General features: G+C 44.1%; 1 protein-coding gene across 1 annotated transcript in view; it reads left to right on the forward strand.

Annotated features, from left to right (window-relative positions):
* LOC130015917 (leucine-rich repeat-containing protein 37A-like) overlaps positions 1-24,404 on the forward strand; it is a 46,156-nt gene that overhangs the window by 4,578 nt on the left and 17,174 nt on the right. The window contains exons 3-5 of the mRNA XM_056106655.1: positions 2,858-2,929; positions 19,607-19,678; positions 20,598-20,672. Of these exons, the coding sequence (XP_055962630.1) occupies positions 2,858-2,929; positions 19,607-19,678; positions 20,598-20,672 (219 nt within the window). The remainder of the gene's footprint in view (positions 1-2,857; positions 2,930-19,606; positions 19,679-20,597; positions 20,673-24,404) is intronic.

Consider the following 24,404-nt stretch of genomic DNA (forward strand, 5'->3'; position numbering starts at 1 on the left):
CAGGCTGCTGATGCTCTCGACTCACAGGTACATGATTACATTCTTCATTAAAAATTTTTAAATGATCCATAATGCGAAAGTAAATCTTCTGATTTGTTTTTTCTATAAATATAACAGCTACCACTTGATACTTTCACTTTATTTTGCTTTAGACTTCTTTCCTTTATGGTGCATAGAGGTTTACCCCATCTATTTAAAATCCTGTTTCATAATAATTCTATTGAAAGATGCTTTGATTTTTTTTGGTCACATGTATTACCGCAGCACAGGGCCTTGTGAATATGGGCAGATAGGTCTGTTAATTAGCTATTTAGAGATGGATTTGTTGGGCTGAAGAGTATATAGTTATAAAAATTTAATTGACCTCAAAATAGTTGTGCCAGTTCATGAAAGTATTGTTTCTCCATGCCCATCCACCTCTGGGCATTCTTTATTTTGGGGCTGCCCTGATGAATCAATAAAAGGGATCCCATCCATATTTTAATTTTATGGTTAGTACAATGGGTAGGGCATTTGCCTTGCATGGGGCCAACCTGGTCAACCGAGTTTGATTCCTCCGCCCCTCTCAGAGAGCCTGGCAAGCTACAGTGAGTATCTCGCCCACACGGCAAAACCTTGCAAGCTACCCGTGATGTATTCGGTATGCCAAACACAGTAACAAATCTCACAATGTTACTGGTCCTGCTTGAGCAAATCGATGAACAGTGGGAGGACAGTGACAGTGCTATTAAATAACACATATTGACATACCTAATAGCCACCTGTATGTCTAACAACTAACTTCAAATTTGTGATGAAGAACCAAAAGATTGAGATGTCTATAACAAACGCGATGTGAAAAATATCTGTGGTTTGTATTAGAGGCCAAATGAACAATTTGCTAATCTGTCATTGTCAGTTGACATTCCTAATATGAGAAATGACCGTTTTAGGGCCAGAGCGGTAGTACTGTGGGTAGGGTTTTTGCTTTGCATATGGCCTACCAGGATTCAATCCCCACCACCCCATAGGGCCCTCCAGCCCTGCCAGGAGTGATCCCTGAGCACAGAGCCAGGAATAAGCCATGAGCACAGCCAGGCGTGATCTAAAACCAAAACCAAAGGCTGTTTCAGTGCGTTGGAAATAATTGTATTTTCATCCAGGCTATGACCTCAGACCTAGAGAGAAAGTCTACAAATGGAAATCGCTTGCATACTTTTCTAAACATTAAAAAAAGTAGAATTTTTTTTTAAATAATTTTGCTCTGGTGCCACACAGTGGTGCGCAGGGGTTATCCTTAGTTCTGAAAGGTGAAATTTTTCTAAACAAAAGGGGACATTGGAGCAGGGAATCTAAACCATAATTGGCAGCAATTATCGGTTTCCAACATGGGAGTCCTCAACAGACTATACAAACTTTCCAGTTCTGGGGCCTGGGCTGGGGGCAAACCGTGTGGAGACTCCCTTTTACATTTGATCCTTATAAGGTAAAGGAGGGAAGAGAAGCCGAATTTCAAGTCTTTGTTTGAAAATCTTGGATAGCTTTCCTGCCCTCTGGTCCTGCCTTCCAAGGCAACCCAATTCCATGGACCAGTATCAAATTCTCTGCCTCTGGAAAGGCTTTAAGCTTTGCAGACTGCTGACCTGAGTTTGAGCACCCCATATGGTCCCTTGAGCACCACCAGGAATGATCCCTGAGCGAAGAGCCAGGAGTAACCACTGAGCACTTCTGGGTGTGGCCCCACAACAAAACAAAGCACCGAAGAAACCCCCCAAATAATGTTCGTTCAAGTCAGGGGTGTGTGTCAGAGGAGGGTGTGATTGGTAGGGGCACGCTTGGGGCCTCTGGGAAGCTGGGTTCCTTGTCAGGAACGTGTCTTGGGGCCTTCGCTTTATTGGCCTGCTCTTTTTTGTTGGGGGGGGGGGGGTGCACAGCTACTGGTTATGGGCTGACTCCTGGCAGACGTGGGGGATCTATGGGGTGCCGGGTCCGACCCAGGTAAGCCACGTGCAAGGCAAAAACCCTCCCCACTGTACTATTGCTCTGGGCCCAAATGTCATGTGCACTTTGTGCACGTTTTCCTTCCCAGAACAAAACAATTTAATGGTGTTAAGTTTCTTAGGGCTTCCTTTCCAGACTTAATTTCATTCTTCATGGGGGACTCAGAGTAATGTTTGGGAAGAGAGCAGGGAGTGGCAGCCCTGTGTTTCTGGTGTCACACAGAATTTGGATCTGACAGATTTTGTGACCTAGAGAATATGCTTTATATAGGTTACTTGGTGAGAAGAGTCAATAGCTGTGTTCGTGTTCATGATGCATCTAGGTGAGGACAAAATAAAGAGTTTAAACAGAGGCCACTATCCCTAAGTTAAATAAGAATTGGGATATTTAGATAGCACCATTATTATGTGTAAGAATAGTCCTGTGCACAGCTGCACACGCTAGGGGAAAAGGCAGCTCAGCTAGAGAAGGGAGCACCAAATAAAGGGCGTCGGGTGGTTCTTCTCAGGATGGGAAATGCATGATGAGAGTAGACTATAGACCGAACAAGATTGCCACTCAATGTCTCTTTTGCAAACCACAGCACTCAAAAGGAGAGAGATAAGAAAAGGGATGCCCTGCCACAGAGGTAGGGTGGGATGGGAGGATGGGGGGTGGGAGGGATACTGGGACTGGTTGTGGTGGAGAATGGGCACTGGTGGAGGGATGGGTATTCAATCATTGTATAACTGAAACCCAAGCACAGAAATTTGTAAGTCTACAGCTGTACCTCATGGTGTTTCACTAATAAAAATTTAAGAAAAAAAAATAGTCCTATGTAATAAATAGTCATAGTTATTTTGCATTTTAGACCAGAAATAATTTTTCCATTTTTCAGAATACTCAGTGACAATTCTTTGGCAGAATTACGTAAGGATTCATTTGAAGCCCTTCCAAACCTCAAGTACTTGTAAGTTAATCATTTATTTATGAATTTTTAGCTCTGTTTTTAAAACAAGGGGGTGTGCAAGTTAATCTTCATCCTTTTTTCCAGCAATAAAATTTTGTAGTTTTGTAAGTATGGCATTAAAAACCTCTCATGTCATTTCTGACACTAAATTACATTTGCATATATATATATATGATGTCGGTGGGCCCCACGGATGACTTATGTGAAGTGGGGTCTCGCAGAAAGGAATTTCAGGAGTAGACAAGCAGTGAGTGAAGTTAATGGATTTTATTTGTAGGATTTTTAGGTGCGGAGGGGGAGAGAGAGAGAGAGAAAGCGAGAGAGAGAGTAAAGTTAGACACGAAAGAATGAAAGTACACATCTGAAGAGGGGAGATGCGGGCCACACATGTGCTCAGACACCACATGTGCTCGGCCACGTGGGCGCAAGCAGCACATGGGCTCAGGCAGCATATGTGCGCCCTTCCTTTGTTCCAGGTGGCCTTTATAGGGTTTCTCCAGCCTGCCCCCACGTGAGGCCTCTTTCCAGGTAAAAGTCCGTTGCTAAGGAGGTTACCAGGGAGGTCCAAAAAGAGGAATTCCATGGGGAGGCCTATATCCTGAGGGTCTGGTCTTATCAGGCCTTTGTTTTCTGTGTCCACAAGGTGGGTCATTCCTAGAATTCTTCTTCCATGAAACTTTGTTTCATTGCAAAGGGCCTTTCCCTATCTACCTGCCTACATCATATATATATATGGACATATATGAAAAAAAAAACTTTAGGCTTACTCTTCAAGCCCATGTTCTCCCTGGATCATGTAATTTGCTTACTTGTCCTCATGTCTCTCTGTCTGCTTTTTCTGCTCTGAGAAGCCGTGTTATCTCATGAACACATTCTTTCTCTTTCCCACCCCCCCACATCTTTCTAAGAAAGTTTCTTTCGATGTAAACTATCTTGCTTCACAAAAGTGTTTTTCAAACTTTACTAATAGATGAAAAGTACTTATATCTGCTCCACCCATAGAAACCTAAGTGCTAATATACCATCTCCTCCGTGTTCATATAGAGTTCCTTTATGGATCAAATCCAATGCATGGTCCAGTTTTACCTGGCCCATTAATTTAAGAATTGTTTTTGTCAGCTGAGGAGATTGCACAAATGATGAGTGTGATGCTTTGCAACAGGAGGCCCGGGTTGGATTTCCAGCAGGACACAGTTCTGGGCTCCCCAGTCCCTGACTCCCAGTAATATCCCTGAAGTAGACCCTGAGCACTACTAAATAAAAACAAAAATCTATGCAAATATGTTCGTTTTTATTTTTTAATATTTATTTATTATTTATTGCTTTTTGGATCACACTCAGCGATACTCAGGGGGTACTCCTGGCTCTGCACTCAGGAATTACTCCTGGCAATGCTGGGGGGACCATATGAGATGCTGGGGATCAAACCCGGGTCAGCTGCGTGCAGTGCAAGGCCAACGCCCCACTATCTCTCCTGCCCATGTTTTATTTATTTTTTAATTTTGTGTATGAAGCAAGGTAGTTTTTATTTAAACTTATTTAGAAAGATGTGAGGGAGAGAAAGTAAGAAGTCTGTGTTCGAGAGAGAACACAGGCTCTCCAGAGTGGAAAAAAGCAAGCAAAGAAACAGAAAGAAACAAGTGAGATATTTAGGGCATGAAGAGCAAGCCAGGTGCTTTTATTCAATCCTTCCAAAAGGGTTGTTTTTTCCTGGAATTTTGCATACTTAAACTTCATCTGGGTGTTTTCACAGGAATGCCTTACGCTGTTGATATTCTCTTTGTTATCTCATGGATTCTTGTGTAACTTCTTCTCTGAGGGGGACCAGCCTTTTCTGGGTGGGACCTTGGAATTTTGCATCCTGGTGATATCTCAGTTTCTCTTCAAAGAGCTCAGAATTTGTATGTCAAATGATGTGATTGTCGAGCTCTTGGGATGCATGCAAGGCAAAGGCCCCACCAGCTGTACTATTGCTTCAGCCCATGGTTTTATTGATTTTGTTTTTTAATTTTGTGTGTGAAGCAAGGTAGCTTTTATTAAAACTTACTTAGAAAGATGTGAGGATTTGTATTTCAAATGATGTGATGGACAAGCTCTTGGGCTACTTTGGGGCTAGAGAATTTCTTCTTTAGTTTTATTATTCCCCCAAAGTACATTTCCAGGGCCCCTCACCCTGCCAGCTTGCACCAGCAGGAACGGGAAAGCAGTCCCAGCCTCATCACAGGCAATGTGGGTTCACCGCCTGTCCCTTGCAGGAAAGAATTTAAAGAGGTGCAACAGTGAAGCAGCATAGATTTATTGAATGTAAGGTGCTTAGGAAGATGTGGGAGGAGAGAAAGGAGGGTGATGTTGGAGAGGGAGCACCAGCTTTTCCAGCGTGAAAGTGAAAAAGCAAAGGAACATAGAGACTAGCAAGTGAGATACATGGGAGAGCACAGCTTGAAGAGCAAAAGAAAACTATGTGTTTGTAAAATCTACATTTGTGTTTTTCTGTAAAAAAAAAAAGAAAAATTAAAATATGCTCTGCAAAATCTAGAATATTATTATTTTTAAATTTCTGGCCTTTCTACAAAACTTTTAAAAGCTGGTTTAATAAAAAAACTATTTAAAAAATAAAATAAAAATAAACCTGAATTATAAAGAAAATAAAGAACTTGAATGCCATTAGCCTAGAATTTTAAAAAATTTTTAGTTTTCTCATTGTGATTTGCAATACAACATTCTAACACCCTATGTCAACATATTTTCGAATGATCTATGACTTAAACGAACATTTATATGGGAAATACGAGGCTAATACAGATGGATTCTATAGCAGTAGTATTAAGAGCAGAGGAGGTTATCACGAGGAGAGTTCTGGTGATAAAAATTCCAGTGTAGGAAATGTTGGGCGATTGTCAGACAGACATCTTGGACAGAATCTCGTAAAAAGAGAGCAGGAGAGAGGTAAAACACAGGAAAAACACCTCAGTGCTCTCAGAAGACCAAGAGAAAGAGGAGGGACATAGACCCAGGTGTTGTAAGCCAGGGCTAGCATGCTGAGCTTCCTCGTGCCCACCTGCGCTGGGGCACTCAGGCCTGTAGCAGATCACTGGGTGGGCCTGTGAAATCCCCCACCACAGTTCCTGCTTCAGTTGATTTGGAGTAGGTTGGTTTGAGAATAGGCGTCTTCAATCCGTTCCCAAGTGAGGCTGGTACTTGAGAAGGTTAATACATGACGGTGTGCATTGTGTGTTGGAAAAGGAAATACTGGGCCTTGCTTCTGCACATGGGTGACCCAGGTTTGATCCGTAGCACCATGCAAGATCCCTTGAGCACCCTCAGAGTGATCTGTGTGCAGTCAGGAGTAAGCCCTGAGAACTGCCAAGGAAGGAAGGAGACCAAGAAGGGAGGGAGGCAAGAGAAGAAGAGGGATGAGCTAGGAGATAGGTATACCCATCTTGGTCATATGTGAAAGAACTTAAGTAGAATTCAAAGATACAGAACAGTCACTTGTAGTCAAATCAAAGTTCAGTACTCTGATTTTCTTTGTTCCACCACTGTACAATTAAAGCAGTGAAATTCATGGAATATTCAGAAAATGTAGAACCAAGAATTGAATTTCTATGATGATAGAAAAGTTTAATTCTAAATTAGTTCAAAGTTCTGTCTAAAAGGATTTTCATATTATATGAAAAAGGCTAATTTTTTCTAGGCCAGTTTCTGTTAGCCTAGAAAACAGCTACACAGGAAGGTATATAAACATGAGACTGTTCATTTGAATATTGAAATAACTATATTAAATATAGTAATTTTACATGAAGATAAAAAACTCAACCCCTTCTAGAACATAAAATCACCTCATCAATTCTCTGCTCCGAGAAAAGTTTAACTCCAATATTAGAACCAAGTAGTCGTACATTTTATTCATGAAGATGTGTGGTTGAGAAAAAGGAAAGCCAGGTTAGGGATTCTGGAACATTCAGATCTACTCATTCAATATTTATTTTGACTTCTACTAGTTATTCCTAAAATTAGATACTTGGTAGTTAATTGAAGCAATGTTTTCCCTTTCCTTTCCCTAGAGACTTATCCTGCAATAAAATACAGTTTATTGAAAGGCGGACATTTGAAGCAGTACCGTATTTGCAATCTGTGTAAGTTCAAAATATGCTTCATTATTTTTGGATTTTTTTTTTTTGCTTTTTGGGTAATACCTGGTGATGCACAGGGGTTACTCCTGGCTCATGCACTCAGGAATTACTCCTGGTGGTGCTCAGGGGACCATATGGGATGCTGAGAATCGAACCCGAGTTGGCCATGTGCAAGGCAAACACCCTACCCGCTGTACTATCACTCCAGCCCCTATTTTTGGAATTTTTGTAACACTTAATTGTCAGCCTCTGTTATTCAATTTAATATTATTAGAACATTTAAAAGTGGCTACTAAAACTGTACAGCAAATCCTTTTTTGCCTGTAAGTAACGATTACAATGGCCCTCAACCAGGATGATTTTGTACTCATATGACCCTTGATAGTGTCTCCAGGTAGTTTTTTTATTGTTTTGATTGCCAGATCTGTAATGATGCTGTTGGTATCTAGTAAGCAGAGGCCTCCAGATACACTGCAGAATATCTACAATGTACTGGACAGCGCCCCCCCCCCCCCCCCAGTTATCCAGCCCCCATGTGGTAGTAGTGCTGAAGTCATGAATCCCTGTCCTAGAGAACTTAATTACTTAAGTATTTGTTAAAATACTTAATACAAAATTTGCTATTTTGCGTCTAATGCCCCCACAGCATCATAAACATCAAAGAATAAACCTTAAGCTTAGGTCGTCCACAGTGATGTTTAGCACATGAAATGTGTTTATGTGAATTAGAAGTTATGCTGGGTGTGACCCAAAAACCAAAAAAAAAAAAAAAAAATTCGTCCTTCTTCTTCCTTCTTCTTTCTTCCTTCTTCCTTCTTCTTCTTTCTTCTGCTGCTGCCACTGCTTTTATCTTTTTTTTTCTTTTTTTTCTTTGGTAGGAATCTTAGTTGCAATTTAATCACCGAACTGAGCTTTGGAACGTTTCAGTCCTGGCATGAAATGCAGTTTTTACACAAAATGTAAGTGAAAAAGCAGATAAATATATATATAATAAAACTGCATAACCTCATCGTACAGTTATTATTAGCTAAGTGGCATAAGGCCAGTGTGAACTCTAACAAGTGTGTCTTGAGATCAGTCCCTTTTTTCAAATGAGGAAACTAAGGAACGAAGAGGCCAAGAGATTTGCATGGCGCATGGCATGCTTTGCTTTTACCTGTTACTGATGATTGGCATGAGCACTAACAGAAAGGCATCCGTTAGCATTGTCTTGTGATTCCCACTGGTGCAGCGCTGACCTGTGAATGAGGCTTTAAATTCCCAGTTTAATTCCAACTTTGGTTCCTGTTCATGTGCAAAGTTCCTAACCACTTAAATGTATGCAACAAAGAGCTGGGAAGAACTAGATATAGCAGTTTTTACTGGGAGTTGGCAGGGAAGGAAAGTTATGGATTCTTTCATAGCTGGTAGCTTCTTTTACATGGTGAAGCAGAAGAGTTCCTGAACGTCTGTCTTAGCATATTTCCCTCCTAAGAATCCCGAACATTATTTTGAAGAAAAAAATGATATATATATAAATTGAATTCACTGTGCTCAGTATAAACCTTTGAGCTAGGGCAAAAGGTGGAAAAAGCTATGGTAAAGACGTTCAATAGTCTTCACACCTGGCAGTGCTGGGGAGGGACCAGGATCACTCCTGGCAAAACTGGCATCACACTGGCCAGCTGACCTAGAAGGAGGCCATGTATGGCACCTGGAGTTCTGTGGTGCGGTGGAATCAAACTCTGGGCCTTATACATGGCAGACATGTGCTCTATCTCTGAAACTATCTCTCTGACCCCAGAAGCGTTTGTGTTACGTCAGACTGAGTGAAAAGTATTCATCAAAAATACGTTGCTGTTGTCTAATTTCATTATACTTACTTTTCTGATTACTCGTCTGTAAGAAGTCTGTGGTTTTATACCCTTTGGGTGAAAAGTTCTCTCTGATTTCTCTGATTTGATGTGACACAAGCAGATCAAAGTTCAGAGACATAAAGGAAATTCTGTACTCAAGCGGAAGATCCTCCTTTGAAAACGAGTTTTCACCTGCTTGTGTTTCAGAAATCCAGTTTTACACAGTTTCCTGCAGATTCGATGAAGGTAGGGCAGGAAGGCAGCTCGGTGATTCTTCATGGGTATAGACCTGAGTTGACTCCCCGGAAGACCAGTTTAGTAAGGAGCAGGCTTAGAGATAATAGTTACCTCATTGTTTTAATGCCGCATTTTTACTAAGCATTTTATTATACCAGGCATCATAAGAACCTCAGTTTCGGTATAGTTTTATAGGAGACGGTGGGGGTTGGGGGCGGGGAAACGCATCATAGTTCATAAAAGTTAAGACATTCAAGAGCATTCACAGAGTGACATTTCTTCTGAGCGTCAGGCCTGTCTATACAGAAGAAGAAAGCAGGGTGTTTGTCACCAAGAACCTTAAATACTGAAGGAAAGAAGACAGATGCTGGTGGGAAAGCATGAGAGCCCCACTGCTAGTCCAGACGGCAGGGTAACAAGATAGCGGGATGACACTGGAGATAACGGTGGGTGGTATACTAAGAAAGACTCATGATGAATGAGGTTGAGGAGACAGCTCAAAGAGCTGGAGTCCACGCTTTGCACTGCCAGGAGTGACCCCCATTCACACCTCAGAATGTGCCCCCCCAAAATGAGAAGAAAACCCAACAAATTGAAAATGGAGAAGGTGATGATTTATTTGCATTGCAGCACAGCGGTAGGGCGTTTGCCTTGTGCACAGCCAGCCCAGCCGAGCCAGGTTCGATTCCTCCGCCCCTCTCGGAAAGCCCGGCAAGCTACCGAGAGTATCTCGCCCGCACGGCAAAGCCTGGTGAGCTACCCGTGACGTATTCAATATGCCAAACACAGTAACAACAAGTCTCAAAATGGAGACGTTACTGGGCCCGCTCGAGCAAATCCATGAACAACGGGAGGACAGAAATACAGAGATACTGAAATTTTACTCTGAAATGAGAGAAAAAGGTAATGAAAGAATCAGAGATACCTGGAAAGAAATGATCATCCCTGTCATGTGATTTAAATAGAACTAGCTCCTACTACCAATTCGGTCACCTCAACAGATTCTCACGGAGTCTGGGGAGATAGTGCACGCTTTAGTGCTGGAGCCCGAGGGTCAAGCCCCTGCACGACATGGTTCACCAGCACTGCACCAAGTGACCCCCAAACACCAGTGATGGCACTACCCACCCCAGCACCGAATGTGTTGGGGCCCGAATGTTTTGGGGGGTAGGCTCCTTTCTTTGGGTCCTAATTTTTCTAAATGACCAAGCTCATTCCTTTCAGGTACAATTTGCCTGTGTGATCAAAACTCTGTGACTGGAGCACAATTACCGTGGATGCGTGGCTTGCGTTGCACATGGATGACCTGGGTTTAAGCCTCACCACCCCACAGGGTCTTCCTGAGCTTAGCCAGGAGTAAGGCCTGAGCACCCTGCCATGTGTGGCCCAAAAACAACAAGGAAAAAAAAGCTGTTACATCTCTTTCCAAAGGCCAGGGATGCTAGTCCTTTAGTTACGTCACTTTATGGCCTATCTGACAAATGACTGGGTTGATTAGAAGCTGGGTTGATCATGATTTACTCCCTGCATTAAATATACCTGGGAAGAGCTCGAGATGAGAGCCAGAGAGAGAGCTCAGTGGGCTGAGGACCCGTCAGATGTAATCAACCTAAGCACAAAAGAAAACAGGCCCAGCTGAGGTGAATTGATGAGGAAGCTGAACTCCAAACCTTACTTGCAAGATCTCGGGGAAGATCCCAGCAATTTTTATATTCATAATTTTGCATTTCATTTATTTTGTTAAGCAGGGTTTTAGTAAACTATATAAAATTCAGGGCCCACAAAGCCTTGATTCTTCGTGGATTCCGGGTAGTTATCATTCAGTGAGTTTCTTGAATGAAGCATCTATAATATTAATAAACACTGAGAGGTGAACACATTATCAGTTGAATGAGTAACAGGTCACCTACAGTATGCCATAATAATTTGCAACTACATTAATAAATTTTCCATAAATTGCCAGAATATTTATAAGATGCCATTTTTTAAAAAAACTTTTATTAGTGAAACACCATGAGGTACAGTTGTAGACTTACAGATTTCTGTGCTTGGGTTTCAGGTATACAATGATCGAGTACCCATCCCTCCACCAGTGCCCATTTTCCACCACCACGGATCCCAGTATCCCTCCCACCCCCTATGTCCCCCATCCCACCCTACCTCTGTGACAGGGCATTCCCCTTTGTTCTCTCTCTCCTTTTGGGTGCTGTGGTTTGCAAAAGAGGCATTGAGTGGCAATCATGTTGGTCTATAGTCCACTTTCAGCATGCATCTCCCATCCTGGGAGGATCCTTCCAAAATCCTTTATTTGGTGCTCCCTTCTCTATCTGAGCTACCTTTTCCCCTAGCATGTGTGGCTGGCCTCCAAGCCTTGGAGTGAACCTCCTGGTACTTACCTCAGCTATTCTTGGGTGTTAGTCTCCTATTTTGTTTGTTACTTTATGTTCCCCCGATGAATGCAGTCTTTCTATGTCTGTCCCTCTCTTTCTGACTCCTTTCACTTAGCATGATACTTTCCATGTAGTACCACTTGTATGTAAATTTCATGACTTCATCTTTTCTAACAGCTGCATAGTACTCCATTGTGTAGATGTACCAAAGTTTCTTTAACCAGTCATCTGTTCTCGGGCACTCAGGTTTTTTCCAGATTCTGGCTATTGTAAAGAGTGCTGCAATAAACAAACAAGTGCAGATGTCACTACGGCTATGCTTGTTTGCCTCTCTGGGATATATTCCTGGGAGTGGTATTGCTGGGTCAAATGGGAGCTAAATTTCTAAATTTTTGAGAATTGACCATTGTTTTTGAAAGGGTCCTAATCATATCTCTTACAGATGAAATCAGGAATGAAGTATGTTATGGAAATCCAACAGTGTTTGCTAATCCTAAATGTTCAGTTTTGTTTTTTTTCCTTTTGCTTATGTTTATGGGCCACACCACCATGCTCAGGGGTTGTTCCTGGCTCTCCTCTCCGCGATTACTCCTGGTGGTGCCTGGGGGACCATATGGGATACCAGGGATCAAACCCAGGTCAGCTGTGTGCAAGGCAAACGTCCTACCTGCTGTACGATTGCTCTGGTCCCAAGTAACTTTTTTTTCTCCTTCTGACTTTCAAGTGTTTCTTCGTTCACCTACACAGGTCTAGACTGCTGGCTCGTTTAAACAATTCTTTTAGTCATTTCGTCGGTTCGAACGATACAAGTTCCATGATGGTAGCAACTGAAGACTTGACAAAGTGCAAAGGCGCTGCCGTACTCAGACAGAGCATGTGGACACTCTGGCTTGTTTGTGGAACTTCAGTATTTTGCCAAGACATAAGAACTAAGATAGAACAGAGGAAACCCAAAACTTGTTCCCACTGACCACGTGACCCCACTGTGGAGATGATCAGTGAGGTGGGGAGCTGCACTGTGAAGGCAGACGGAGCTGTGGTCAGGGCGAAGCCCTCACTCTCTCCCCGCCACAAGGCGTAATGACCTGTCTTTAGATAAAGTGTCCACACAAGAGCTTACTCGAAGGCATTGTTATCATTTGGGGTTATGTTCTGAACTCCTGGCAGCAGCTTCTCCTAGTTCAGAAGCTTCTACCTTAAAGATGAAGGCCGCTCAGGACCTTGGAATGGTTTAGGGGTGACTGGTGGGAAAGTTGAGGAGTTCATCACATTCAGCAACTACTCTAGTCTCCCAAGTGCATCTTTTCCTCCCATCTTTGCAAGGAGACATCTTCTGTTTAAACTTAGTACTGCTGCCAGAGCACTGCCAGGGGCCATTCCCGAGGACCACCCAGATGTGGTCCAGCCACACTCTGTAGTCTCCCAACAACCCCCAACCCCCGCCAACATGTTTAGCTTTCCTCCTCTTTATTGTTGCAAAATGTCTGAGGGTCATACACAGCCCTGGCTGTGATGCTCCCATATTCAAATCCCACATCAGGGCCAGGCGCTTGGCCTCTGGCCAGGCGCTTTGCTGAAGGCCTCTGTCCTTTTGGGGGGCAGGAGACTCGCACACATGACCACCAGGGGTCGCTCTTCTACTTTTGTGTAAGAACGTCCTAGGAGCGGAGCTCACACCTGTGCTTGTCAGGGGTGCCACTTCTCAGCGTGGTTCTTGCGCACCGTTTCTCTTTTATATCAAAGAGCAGCAAAGACCTTCGTTGCCTGAATTTCAGGTGGATTCATGTGCCTTTTGGGGTCTTGCTTTTCCTGAGACTGAACTCCACCCCATGCGCACATGCAGAGAGCCATCTGCTCAGCCACAGTGGCCTGGGCTGGAAGCCACTAGAGATTCTGTGGTCCCTAGCAAGAGGACAGTGAGGTCTATCCCAAACTAAGTATCCATATTTGTTCAGGTAAGCTGCGTGGTTGGGGGACAAATATGAAGTTCACTGTGTGCACATCTCTTTTTAAAAAAATATTTAAAGAACCACAATTTACAAAGTTATTGAGAGTTGTTTTTTGAATTGAATCACCGTGATCTACAGTTACAAAGCTTTCATCTTTGAGTTTCAGTCATACAATGATCGAACACCCATCCCTCCACCAGTGCACACTTTCTACCATCAATGTCCCCAGTATCTCCCCCTTCCACAATCCCAACCCTTCCCCTGCCTCTATAGCAGACAATTTTCCCCATACTCTTTCTCTACTTTGGGGCATTATGATTTACAATATAGATACTGAGAGACCATCACATTTGATTTTTTGTGTACTTTCAGTACACATCTCCTATCACGAACGATTCCTCCAACCATCATTGACTTAGTGATCCCTTCTCTATTCCAGCTGCCTTTTCCCCCAGCTCATGACATAGGCTACCAACTCTGAAGCAATCTTTCTGGCCCTTGTCTCTACTGCCCTTGGGTGTCAGTCTCATTTTATATTCCACAAATGAGTGCAGCCATTCTATGTCTGTCCCTCTCTTTCTGACTCATTTCACTTAGCATGATACTCTCCATGACCTTCCACTTACAAGCAAATTTTATGACTTCATCTTTCCTAACAGCTGCATAGTATTACATTGTGCAGGTGTACCAAAGATTCTTTAACCAGTCATCTATTCTCGGGCACATAGGTTGTTTCCAGATTCTGGCTATTGTGAACAATGCTGCAATGAACATATAGGTGCAGATGTCATTTCTACTGTGCTTTATTGTACCCTTGGAATATATTTCCAGAAGTGGTATTTTGGGGTCATATGGAAGCTCAATTTCTAGTTTATTTAGGAATGCCCATATTGGGCGGCCAATCGTTGTGTTTTTTTTTTTTTTTTTGCTTTTTGGGTCACACCTGGCAATGCACAGGGGTTACTCCTGGCTCTGCACTCAGGAGTAGTTACTCCTGGCAGTGCTCAGGGGACCATATGGGATGCTGGGAATCAAACCCAGGTCAGCCGCGTGCAAGGCAAATGCCCAACCCGCTGTGCTATCTCTCCAGCCTCCCAGGCATTCTCGTGACATCCCGTGGAATCCAGTCGGTAGCGGCTCTGGTCCAGCTGTCATCTTCAAATCGCATTATGTGTCCTGCCCATCTGATTTTTGACGCCTTGGCAAATGAGACAGTGTCCCTGATTCTCGATCATTGACGGAAGTCGGATCTCCAGATTCCTTCTCTCACTTGAGTGAAGCGTGATACTCCAAGCATAGCTCTTTTGATTCCTCTTTGGGAGACCCAAATAGCGTTCTCATCCTGTTTTCGTAGGTCCCAGGTCTCTGAGGTGTATGTTAGTGTAGGAAGAACGGTGGAGTCGAAGAAATGTCCATGGAGCCAGATGTTCTTAGTCCTCTTAGCTATTTCTTCAACGTTCTTGAAGGTGTTCCGCACCGCTCTATTCCTCCTGTGCAGCTCAGGTGCCAGGTTGTTCGTCTTGTTATGTTCTTGACCTAGGTATACATAACTGCCAGGAACTAGTCCATTTTTCATGAACATTGTCTTTGTGAGGTTCAGCTGCAGTCTGACCTTTTCATGCTCACGGTCAAAGTCGTCCAGCAGTTGTGATGCTTGGTTAATGTTTGCTGTTATTAGAACGATGTCATCAGCGAAGCAGAGGTGGTGCAGTTGCTGACTGTATATCTTTACTCCCATTCCTTCCCATTCCAGTCATCACATGACGTTCTTGAGGGTGGCACTGAAGAGTGTCAGTGAAATGGTATCGCTCTGCCAAACCCCTCTCTTAACATCGATGATCACTTTCTTGTAGAATGGTGAGATCCTAGTGGTGAATCCGTAATACAGCCACAGAGGATCCTGATGTACTGAGTTTGACTGCCCTGTTGGGCTAGGGCTTCGATGACCACGTCAGTCTCAACAGAATAAAAGGCCTTTTTTAAATCGATGAACGTTAGGCAGAGTGGCATCTTTGGCATCTTAAACTCTTGCAAAATCTCAGTGAGCGTAGTGTGGATATGGTCGATCATGCTGAATCTCTTTCGGAACTCGGCTTGCACGCATGGTTGTCCATCATCTAGTGTTCTGCCAATCCTATTCAGGATGACAGCTTGTAGATGGCGGACAATAGGCAGATCAGGCGATAGTTGCCAATGTCGTGGATGTCTCCCTTCTTGTACAACGGAATGGTCCTGCTGGTTTTCCATTGGGAAGGAACCTTGCAACCAGATAGGTAGAGTGTGAAGAGCCAAGCCAGTGTATTGACCAGTACTGGTGTCAGATTCTTCAGGTGTTTGGGTCTGGCCTTGTCTGGGCCAGGTTCTGTACACTTCTTTACCAACGAAATGGTGTGTCGGATTTCGGAAAGGAGGACGTTGGGAACGACATATCCATCCTGTGGAATTTGGTATGTGGGCACTTGGACATGGCTGTTGAAGTGATCCAAGTAGAAGTTGTGAACAATCTTCTCCATTTCCCTTCTGGAAGATGTGATAGATCAATCAGGACATCGGAGGGCAGTCATCTTGGTCTTACTTATAGTTGGCGAAGGACAGGCAGGTGTTGCGAATATTTTTCCCAGCTTCTGCCGCATCAGACAACACTATTGCTCTTCTCTCTTTGAGGTCTTCCTTTATCGCTTTTCTGCACAGCTTTGCGAGCTCGGACATTAGCTTGTGATTGCCAGAGGCTTGCTGCAAACCACGTTGGCAAATGAGCTCAAGAGTTTCCTAAGACAGGCATCTGTTTGTGACTTTCCCACTCTTGGCATTCCTTGAGCAGTCATGGAGGTGCTGAACCAGTCAATTGGATTCCTCGTTGATGTCAGCGACGGCATCTTCCTACGTTGCCTCAATAGTGCCAAAGAGCTCCCGTTTGGTGGTCATTCTGGAAGTTCTCTTCTTAAACTTTGCAGTCCCTTCTCCTTGCTCCATAAAGTAGAATTTTGCATGAAGGAGATGGTTGTCCGATCCGTTTTGGAATTTTGGGACAACAGCATCATCAGTCAGGCAAAACAGTCCATTGAAAATGATGTAGTCAATTTCACTGTGGAACTGTCCACCAGGAGACTCCCATGTCCAATGTTTAGAATTTGGCCTTCTGGAACTGTGAGTTACCATGTATGGTCTTGGTCAACATGATGAACTCAGACCGTCTCTCACCCTGTTCGTTCCATTCTAGGCCATTGGTCCCGATGTGGAGTTCTTTGGGCAACCTTCTCAGTCCTATCTTGGCATTAAAATAACCTACAATGATCTTGTAGGAGGTGTGGTCTTCTTTATAGAACTTCCCCAGCTCCATGTAGAACTTCTCAATACCTTCTTCATCGTAGTTGGATGCTGGTGCATAGACGATGAAGATGGAAACTGCCAGCAGTGAGCCACATCTATTCAAGCATAATCGTCTGATTTGGGTTGTTAGGCATTCATATGAATCAATGCTCATGGCCAAGTTCATGTTGACCAGGACACCAACACCACCGATGCCTCTATTGTCACATGTTCCGAGGAACAGTTCTTCTCCAGTGTTGTAAATGGCATGATGTGATCGATGCCTTCTCATCTCGGTCAGACCAATGATGTCATACTTAATCTGCGATTGCACATCAGGTCCTTGATGGGTGCTTCGGATGCTAGCGTACGTTCGTTGAAAGTAAAGTCATTTTAGTCCTTCGTTTTGGCAGCCTAGTTCGGCCCTGAGATTTTATCAGCCTCTCTTTGTTTATCCTTATTAACACTGCCGTATTGGGGGCTCTTTCAGGTCAGGGCAATGAGGCCCATTGTTTTTACTGTTTTTGGCATATCAAATATGCCACGGGTACGTGCCTGGAGTCCAAGGTCACAAAGTCCCACCTCACCTGCTTCTGTGAGGCTACACTCATGTGCGAGGTCGGCAGGAGCTTGCCAGGCTCTGCCGTGTGGGCGGGATACTCTCTGTAGCTTGCCAGGCTCTCTGAGAGGGATGGAGGCTTTTAGGGAGGCCTCTAATCACCGTTACAGGCATTCCCATAGTTCACACCATATTTGAACCCCATCAAATGTGGTGCAGTAATTTTGGAAAATGGGTATTAAGTGTCTTATGCTGTGTTGCATGCCGCTTTGTGGCCACACTGTCCAGAAAGCGGCCTGCAGCATGGGGGCAGCTGCGTAGTGGAGGTCAGCAGATGAGGTATTTATCTGGCACCTGCAGGGTGGGTATTATGGGCATGATCCCTGGGTCTCCAGAGATTGGGGGAAGCAGGCAGAATTCCGGGCCCCATTGAGTCTGGAGTCCAAGGTCACAAAGTCCCACCTCACCTGGTTCTGTGGGGCTACACTCATGCGTGAGGCTTGGCCTGAGCATCTGGAAAGCAGCCTGGAGCGTGGCGTATATATATATATATATATATATATATATATATATATATCTGTATCTATATCTATCTATCTATGTATCTATCTATCTATCTATCCTGCAAGGGTATGCCAATGTTTCTTGAATAGAGTTTACTGAAAATTTCTTTCCGTTTTTTTTTCCCTCCTGTGTATTTCTTTGCTTGTTTTAAAGAGTTTGCATGTTTTTAAAAGAAGAAAATTCATTCTAGCATCTTGGAACAAAATCTTTTGTCAAAAATGAACTGCTTCTGGTACTGGAGTGATAATATAGCAGGAAAGGTGCGTGCTTTGCAGGCGGCTGACCAAGGTTCGATGCCTGGCATTCCATATGGTCCCCTAAGCACCACCAGGAGTAATCCCTGAGCATTCCTGGGTGTGACCCACAAACCAAAGAAAGAAAGAAAAGAGAGAGGAACTGAGGGAGGGAGGGCAGGAACTGGTTCATTTGACCAATATATCCATAATGTTATTTCTGAAGTATCTAGTAAATACCCGATATTGTCAGACCAGTGACAGTCAGGTGACCCTGGCATTCAAGAAGCTGAAAGTCCAGGAGACTGACAGGTGAGTCCGTGATCACATACAGCGTGACAAAGGTCTGGGCACAAAGATCTCTGTGGGAATGACTGGTAAGAAGACAGCTTCTAACAGCTCCTCTTCCATTGACCATGTCTTCTTTGTCCAAAACCAAGGATTGACCCTATTTTAATCTTTAGCTGGGTGTGTTGTCATGAAGTAGTTTGAATTTCTCAGGGTGTAAGAAACATTTTGAATTGTAGAGGCATCCATTAGAAATAATATTTGCTGCAGAGCAAGGACTTCTGCAGACATCATCACTCCTAGGTTTTTATTTCTTCTTTGGGGTTGATGGGGAGACATGCCCAGTGGTGCCCAGCGCTTACTCCTGACGCTGTGTTCAGGGATCACTCCTGGTGTGTTCCAGGGCCTGTGTAAGGTTCCAGGAATGAAACACAAGTGGGCTGCATGCAAGGCAAGTGCCCCACTTGCTGTTCTATTTGGTCCCTATTCCTAGAGTTTTCAACTTGGAAAAATTTGTCAGCATATTTTTTCTTTGCTCTACATTTATTTTCTCCCCCCCCCCCCCCCCCCCCCCGGTTCCCCTTCACTTTGTCATCTAGAGACTTGGGTGTTTCTCAAAGGGAGAATGCTTGGGGCTGGAGCAATACCACAGCGGGTAGGGTGTTTGCCTTGCACGCGGCTGACACGGGTTAAATTCCCAGCATTCCATATGTTCCCCCCGAACACCAGCAGGGGTAATTCCTAAGCGCATGAGCCACGAGTAACCCCTGTGCATCGCCAGGTGTGACCCAAAAAGAAAAAAAAAAGAATGCTTTATGGATTCTAAGCGTGATTATAAATAATCACAGAAAATAATGTTTTTTCACCTTCAAATTTCATGCCAATGGCTGGAGCGATAGCACAGTGGGTAGGGCGTTCACCTTACAAGCGACCAACATGGCCGACCCGAGTTCGATTCCTCTGCCCCTCTCGGAGAGCCCGGCAAGCTACCGAGAGTATTCGATATGCCAGACACAGTAACAACAAAGTCTCCAATGGAGACGTTACTGGGCCCGCTCGAGCAAATCGACGATCAACGGGAGGGCCTTTACCTTTACCTTTACCTTTTCATGCCAATAAATTAAATATAAATTTTAATGCTACATACTGATTATGCATATAATTTTAATTCTTTTTTTAGAATTCTCAGCCATAATCCCCTAACAACTATTGAAGATTTTTATCTTTTTAAATTGCCAGCATTAAAATATCTGTAAGTATTGTAATAAGTTTGTAGCTTATATGGTTTCTGCTATGATTTGCTGTCTTTATTTTTCTCCACTTTTGTCAAAGATAGAGTGTTTTGCATTGAATTTAAAAGTTATAATTTTAATTTTAACACTGGATTATTGAAATGACAGTTATTCTCAAAGGAAAAGATTAAGAAAGAATGACATGGGCAACAGCCAACAGAGGAAAAGAGCTATGTTGAGTACATATAGATAAGAAACATACAGATGCGTGTAGAAGTATTATTTATTCAGAAAGTAACAAGTAATAATGGACACATTATTGAAAAAAGAAAGTAAAGAAAAGAGGACCAGATAGGTGAGTGGTTGGAGCCCATGCACTGCTTGCTTGGAGGCCTGGATTCAACCTCTGACCCCTTATGTGTTCCCCAGAACTCTACTCAGAGTAACCCACAAGTACAGTGCCCAACATATCCCCCATGTACTATCAGATGTGGCCAAAATCCAAGGCCACCCGCAGCTCACATGAAAAGGAATCATTGAAAGGAGTAGATGCAATTTAGAAGTCGGACAAGGAAGGAAGGAAGGAAGGAAGGAAGGAAGGAAGGAAGGAAGGAAGGAAGGAAGGAAGGAGAGAAGGAGGGAGGGAAGGAGAGAGAGGGAGGGAAAAAGGAAGGAGGGAGGGAGGGAGGGAGAAGGAAGGAAGGAGGGAGGGAGGAAGGAAGGAAGGAAGGAAATTTTTTTATTCTCCAAAGTGTCATTAATTTGATGATAGAAAAGGCTTTTATCAGCAAGAGCTCTCTGGAATTATAGTCTACAGCAAACAGTTGACCTGGATTTACAGCAAAGCCAGAATCAAAGTTATCACTTCATTTATCTCATCTATTTAACTCTAGAGCTTCTGTATTTGGATTCACATCATGCTTGTGCTTTCTCCCTCAGAGACATGGGAGCAACACAAGTGTCACTTGCAGCAGTTCAAAACATCCTCATGATGAATCTTAAATTAGAAAAGCTGTAAGTTGATTTTCTGACATTTATTTCACTTAATTTTTTAAGGCTTGTTTATTTCTTTCTCTCTCTCTCTCTCTCTCTCTCTTCTCTCTCTCAGTCTCTCTCTCTCCCTCTTTTTCTAGGGGTACTGGTATTTATTCAGCCATTGATTCAGCTAATTGAATTTGGCATGAACTCCACATTACTTTATTTTCAGAATGGTAATTTTATTTATTATTTTTTTAAATCATTGAATCCGTGAGATACAGTTACAAAGCTTCCCTGTTTGAGTTTCAGTCATACAATGATAGGACACCCAACCCTCCACCAGTGCACATCTTCCACCACCAATGTCCCCAGTATACCCGCCCCCGTCCCACCCCTCCCCCTGCCTCTATGGCAGACAATTTCCCTCATACTCTCTTTTGTATTGCTTGTTATGAATAGTACAATGCCATTCGGCCACAAAAGTGGCTGTGTGTTCCTGGAATTCTAAAGTTTTAGATAATTAGGATGGGGAGAAGGCAGAGAGCTGCTCAGTTCAGAAATTCTTTTGTGTATCTCTGGATCATGACCATTAAGGAGCTTAAGTAGCAGCCAGAGGCAGTTTGTGGGCATGACCTCCAGAGTCCCACCTGCCCCCTAAAAATCCCAGGGGCCACCAACATCCAGAACCCAATGAGAAGTGCAGGTATGCAGTTTCAGTGACAGCAAACTCCAGGCCTCCAGGGATAGGGGATGGGCCTGTCTCTCTCATTCCGCCCCCTACTCCTGTGGGACCCAGCCCGGCAGTCGACCTCCACAACCCAACCACCACCATGCTTCTGGCCACTCCCCTCTCACTCGGGCTGAGTCTCACGCATGAGTGAAGTCCCAAGGAACTCAGGTAATGTGGAACTTTGTGAGCTTGGATTCTGGGCTCAACAGGACCCAGGAGCAGAGATCCTCTGCCTGTTTCCCCCAGTCTTCAGTGACACAGGGGTCACTCCCAGAAGCCACCTCCTGCCAGCGCTAGATAATCTCGTCATCAGCCAGCATCCAGATCACAGGGCTACTTCTCCCAGAAGGGAACATAACATGAGGACCCCATAGCCGTGCCACCAGACTTGGTGCCAGGCTGATGGTAGAGACCTAATCAAACCCAAAGAAGAAGGCACAAATTTTCCTGAATATGTTATCAGGGTGGAAGGGATGCCTATCTGCACTAGCAACGGGAGTCATTGCTTAAAAACACACACGCAGTACTGAATGGCTGAATATCACAATTCTACTGAATCTGATAAAAAGCCATTGCTTAAAAAAAAAAAAGCCATTGTTATTGCTCGCAGCAAATGGATTTCTGGATACTGGAAGTGAAAGTTATGATACTCTACCATCTCTGCCTCCTATGTGAACTCCCTAAAGTTATTGAATTAGAAAACTGGATATATTGGAAACGATGTAAAGGAGAAAAAGCTAGAATCTATATTGATTCCTCTTATGGAAAAACTATTGATTGGAGTCCAGTAGGCTCAGCCTGGGCAAAAGGAGCTAAAGAATATTCTGAATTGGGGAGCAATACAAGGCTCCGAAGTGTCCCAAATTATAATTAACTCTAATATTAGCATAAGCCATAAGCCACACCCTGCCAGCGCCAGATAACCTCGTCATAGGCTACCCTCCAGACCTCATAGCTGTTCCTCCAGAAGGGAGCATAAAATGAGGCCCCCATAACCATGCCACTGGACTCCGTGCCAGGCTGTTTTCACTTGGGGCACCCCAAAGGACCCAGCCCCAGCAGTGACCTCCACTACCCAACTGCTGCCATGCTCAGGCCACTTTCCATATGCTCGGGCTGAGCCTCACAGATGAGTGAAGTCCTACGGAACCCAGGTAATGCAGAACTTTATGACCTTGGACTCCGGGCTTAAACGGTAGCCAGGAGCAGAGATCCTCTGCCCGCTTCCTCCAGTCTCCGGTGACCCACGGGTCACACCGATAAGCCACACCCTGCTTGTGCCAGATAATCTTCTCATCGGCCACCCTCCAGAAGGGAGCATAAAATGAGGACCCCATAACCATGACACCAGACTCTGCACCAGGCTTTTTTCATGCAGGATGCCCCAGAGGGGGATGAGTGAGAGCCCTCCCCGCCCCAAGGGACCCAGCCCCAGCAACTGACCTCCACAACCCAACCGCAGCCACGCTCCAGGCCGCTCCCTACTTGCTTGGGCCGAGCCTCACATGAGTGAACATATTCCTGGACCGCACGGCTGCGACATATCACAAGACACTTCCTACCCATTCTCCATAATTGCCACACCAGATTTGATGGGGTTCAGACAGAAAGCAACAACTTACCTATCTAGATAGATAGATAGATAGATAGATAAGATAGATACCTCTTGGAGAGCACAGCAAGCTACCAAGAGTCCACCTGTACATCAGAGCCTGGCAAGCAAGCCATGACATATTCGATATGCCAAAAGTGTAGCAATAAAGGGTCTCATTCCCCTGACCCAGAAAGAGCCTCCAATATGTTGGGAAAGATGAGTAAGGAGAGGCTGCTAAAATCTCAGGGCTGGGACGAATGGAGACGTTACTGGTGCCCACTTGATTAAACCGATGAACAAGGGGATGACAGTGATACAGTGAATATTGGCATAATGGGGTGCGGAGGTAGCTTTCCGCCTCCTACACCCTTCCTTCCTGGGCATAAGAAACAAAATCATCTATGGAAAATAGGGAATTCTTTTGGATACATGACAGCCCGGACAGTTTTATCCAACATAACAATGTCGGAACAAAACGTACTTTACATTTTGATAGAAATCTTACCCGCTATATACAGGCTTGTGTTCCACTGCCATATGCCATGCTGAAAGGGAGAATTAGCTGGGATAAAGTAGCAGAGGTAATATCTTGCAGTGACTGCTCTATGTTCACTTGTATTAATAACACTATGAGTCTCACAGCAGAAGAAAGCATCTATCTTCTTAGAGCTTCCATGGGGGTCTAGATGCCTGTGTGGCTTAACCGCTTGTGGGAAGACAGTCCAGCTACCAACATTCTTCGCCGGCTGGTCACTCCCCTGGCGCCACACACAAAGAGGTTTGTAGGACTCGTAATTGCCATTATCATGGGACTCGTTGCCATCACTGCTACAGCAGCAACGGCTCATATTGCATTGAGGCAAGGATCTCAGACTGCTGAGTTTGTTAAGAAATGGCACGAGGGGGCTGGAGCGATAGCACAGCAGGTAGGGCATTTTCCTTGCATGTGGCTGACCCTGGTTCGATTCCCAGCATCCCATATGTTCCCCTGAGCACTGCCAGGAGTAATTTCTGAGTGCAGAGCCAGGAGTAACCCCTGTGCATCTCCAGGTGTGACCCAAAAAGCAAAAAGAAGAAGAAAGAAAGAAAGAAAGAAAGAAAGAAAGAAAGAAAGAAAGGGCATCAGGACTCTCAGAAACTGTGGACAACCCAGTGACAAGTTGATGCAGGATTACAAGAGGAATTGTCCGATGTTACACGAACTGTTACCCTACTCGGTGACCAGCTACCGAGTTTAAGAAGACAACACACTCTAAAATGTGATTGGAATACTTCTGCATTTGTATAACTCCTGTACCTTATTATGAGTCTGAATCTCCATGGGAAAAGGTTAAAAAGTATTTGTTAAACCATCAAAAATATGACCGACAAAATTATAGAGTTGCAAACTAACATTCACTGTGTATTTCAGGCCCACTTGCAAGTCTGGGGACCTGATACCATT

The sequence above is a fragment of the Sorex fumeus genome, unplaced genomic scaffold, assembly GCF_029834395.1.
Source record: "Sorex fumeus unplaced genomic scaffold, SorFum_2.1 ptg000141l, whole genome shotgun sequence".
NCBI lineage: Eukaryota > Metazoa > Chordata > Mammalia > Eulipotyphla > Soricidae > Sorex > Sorex fumeus.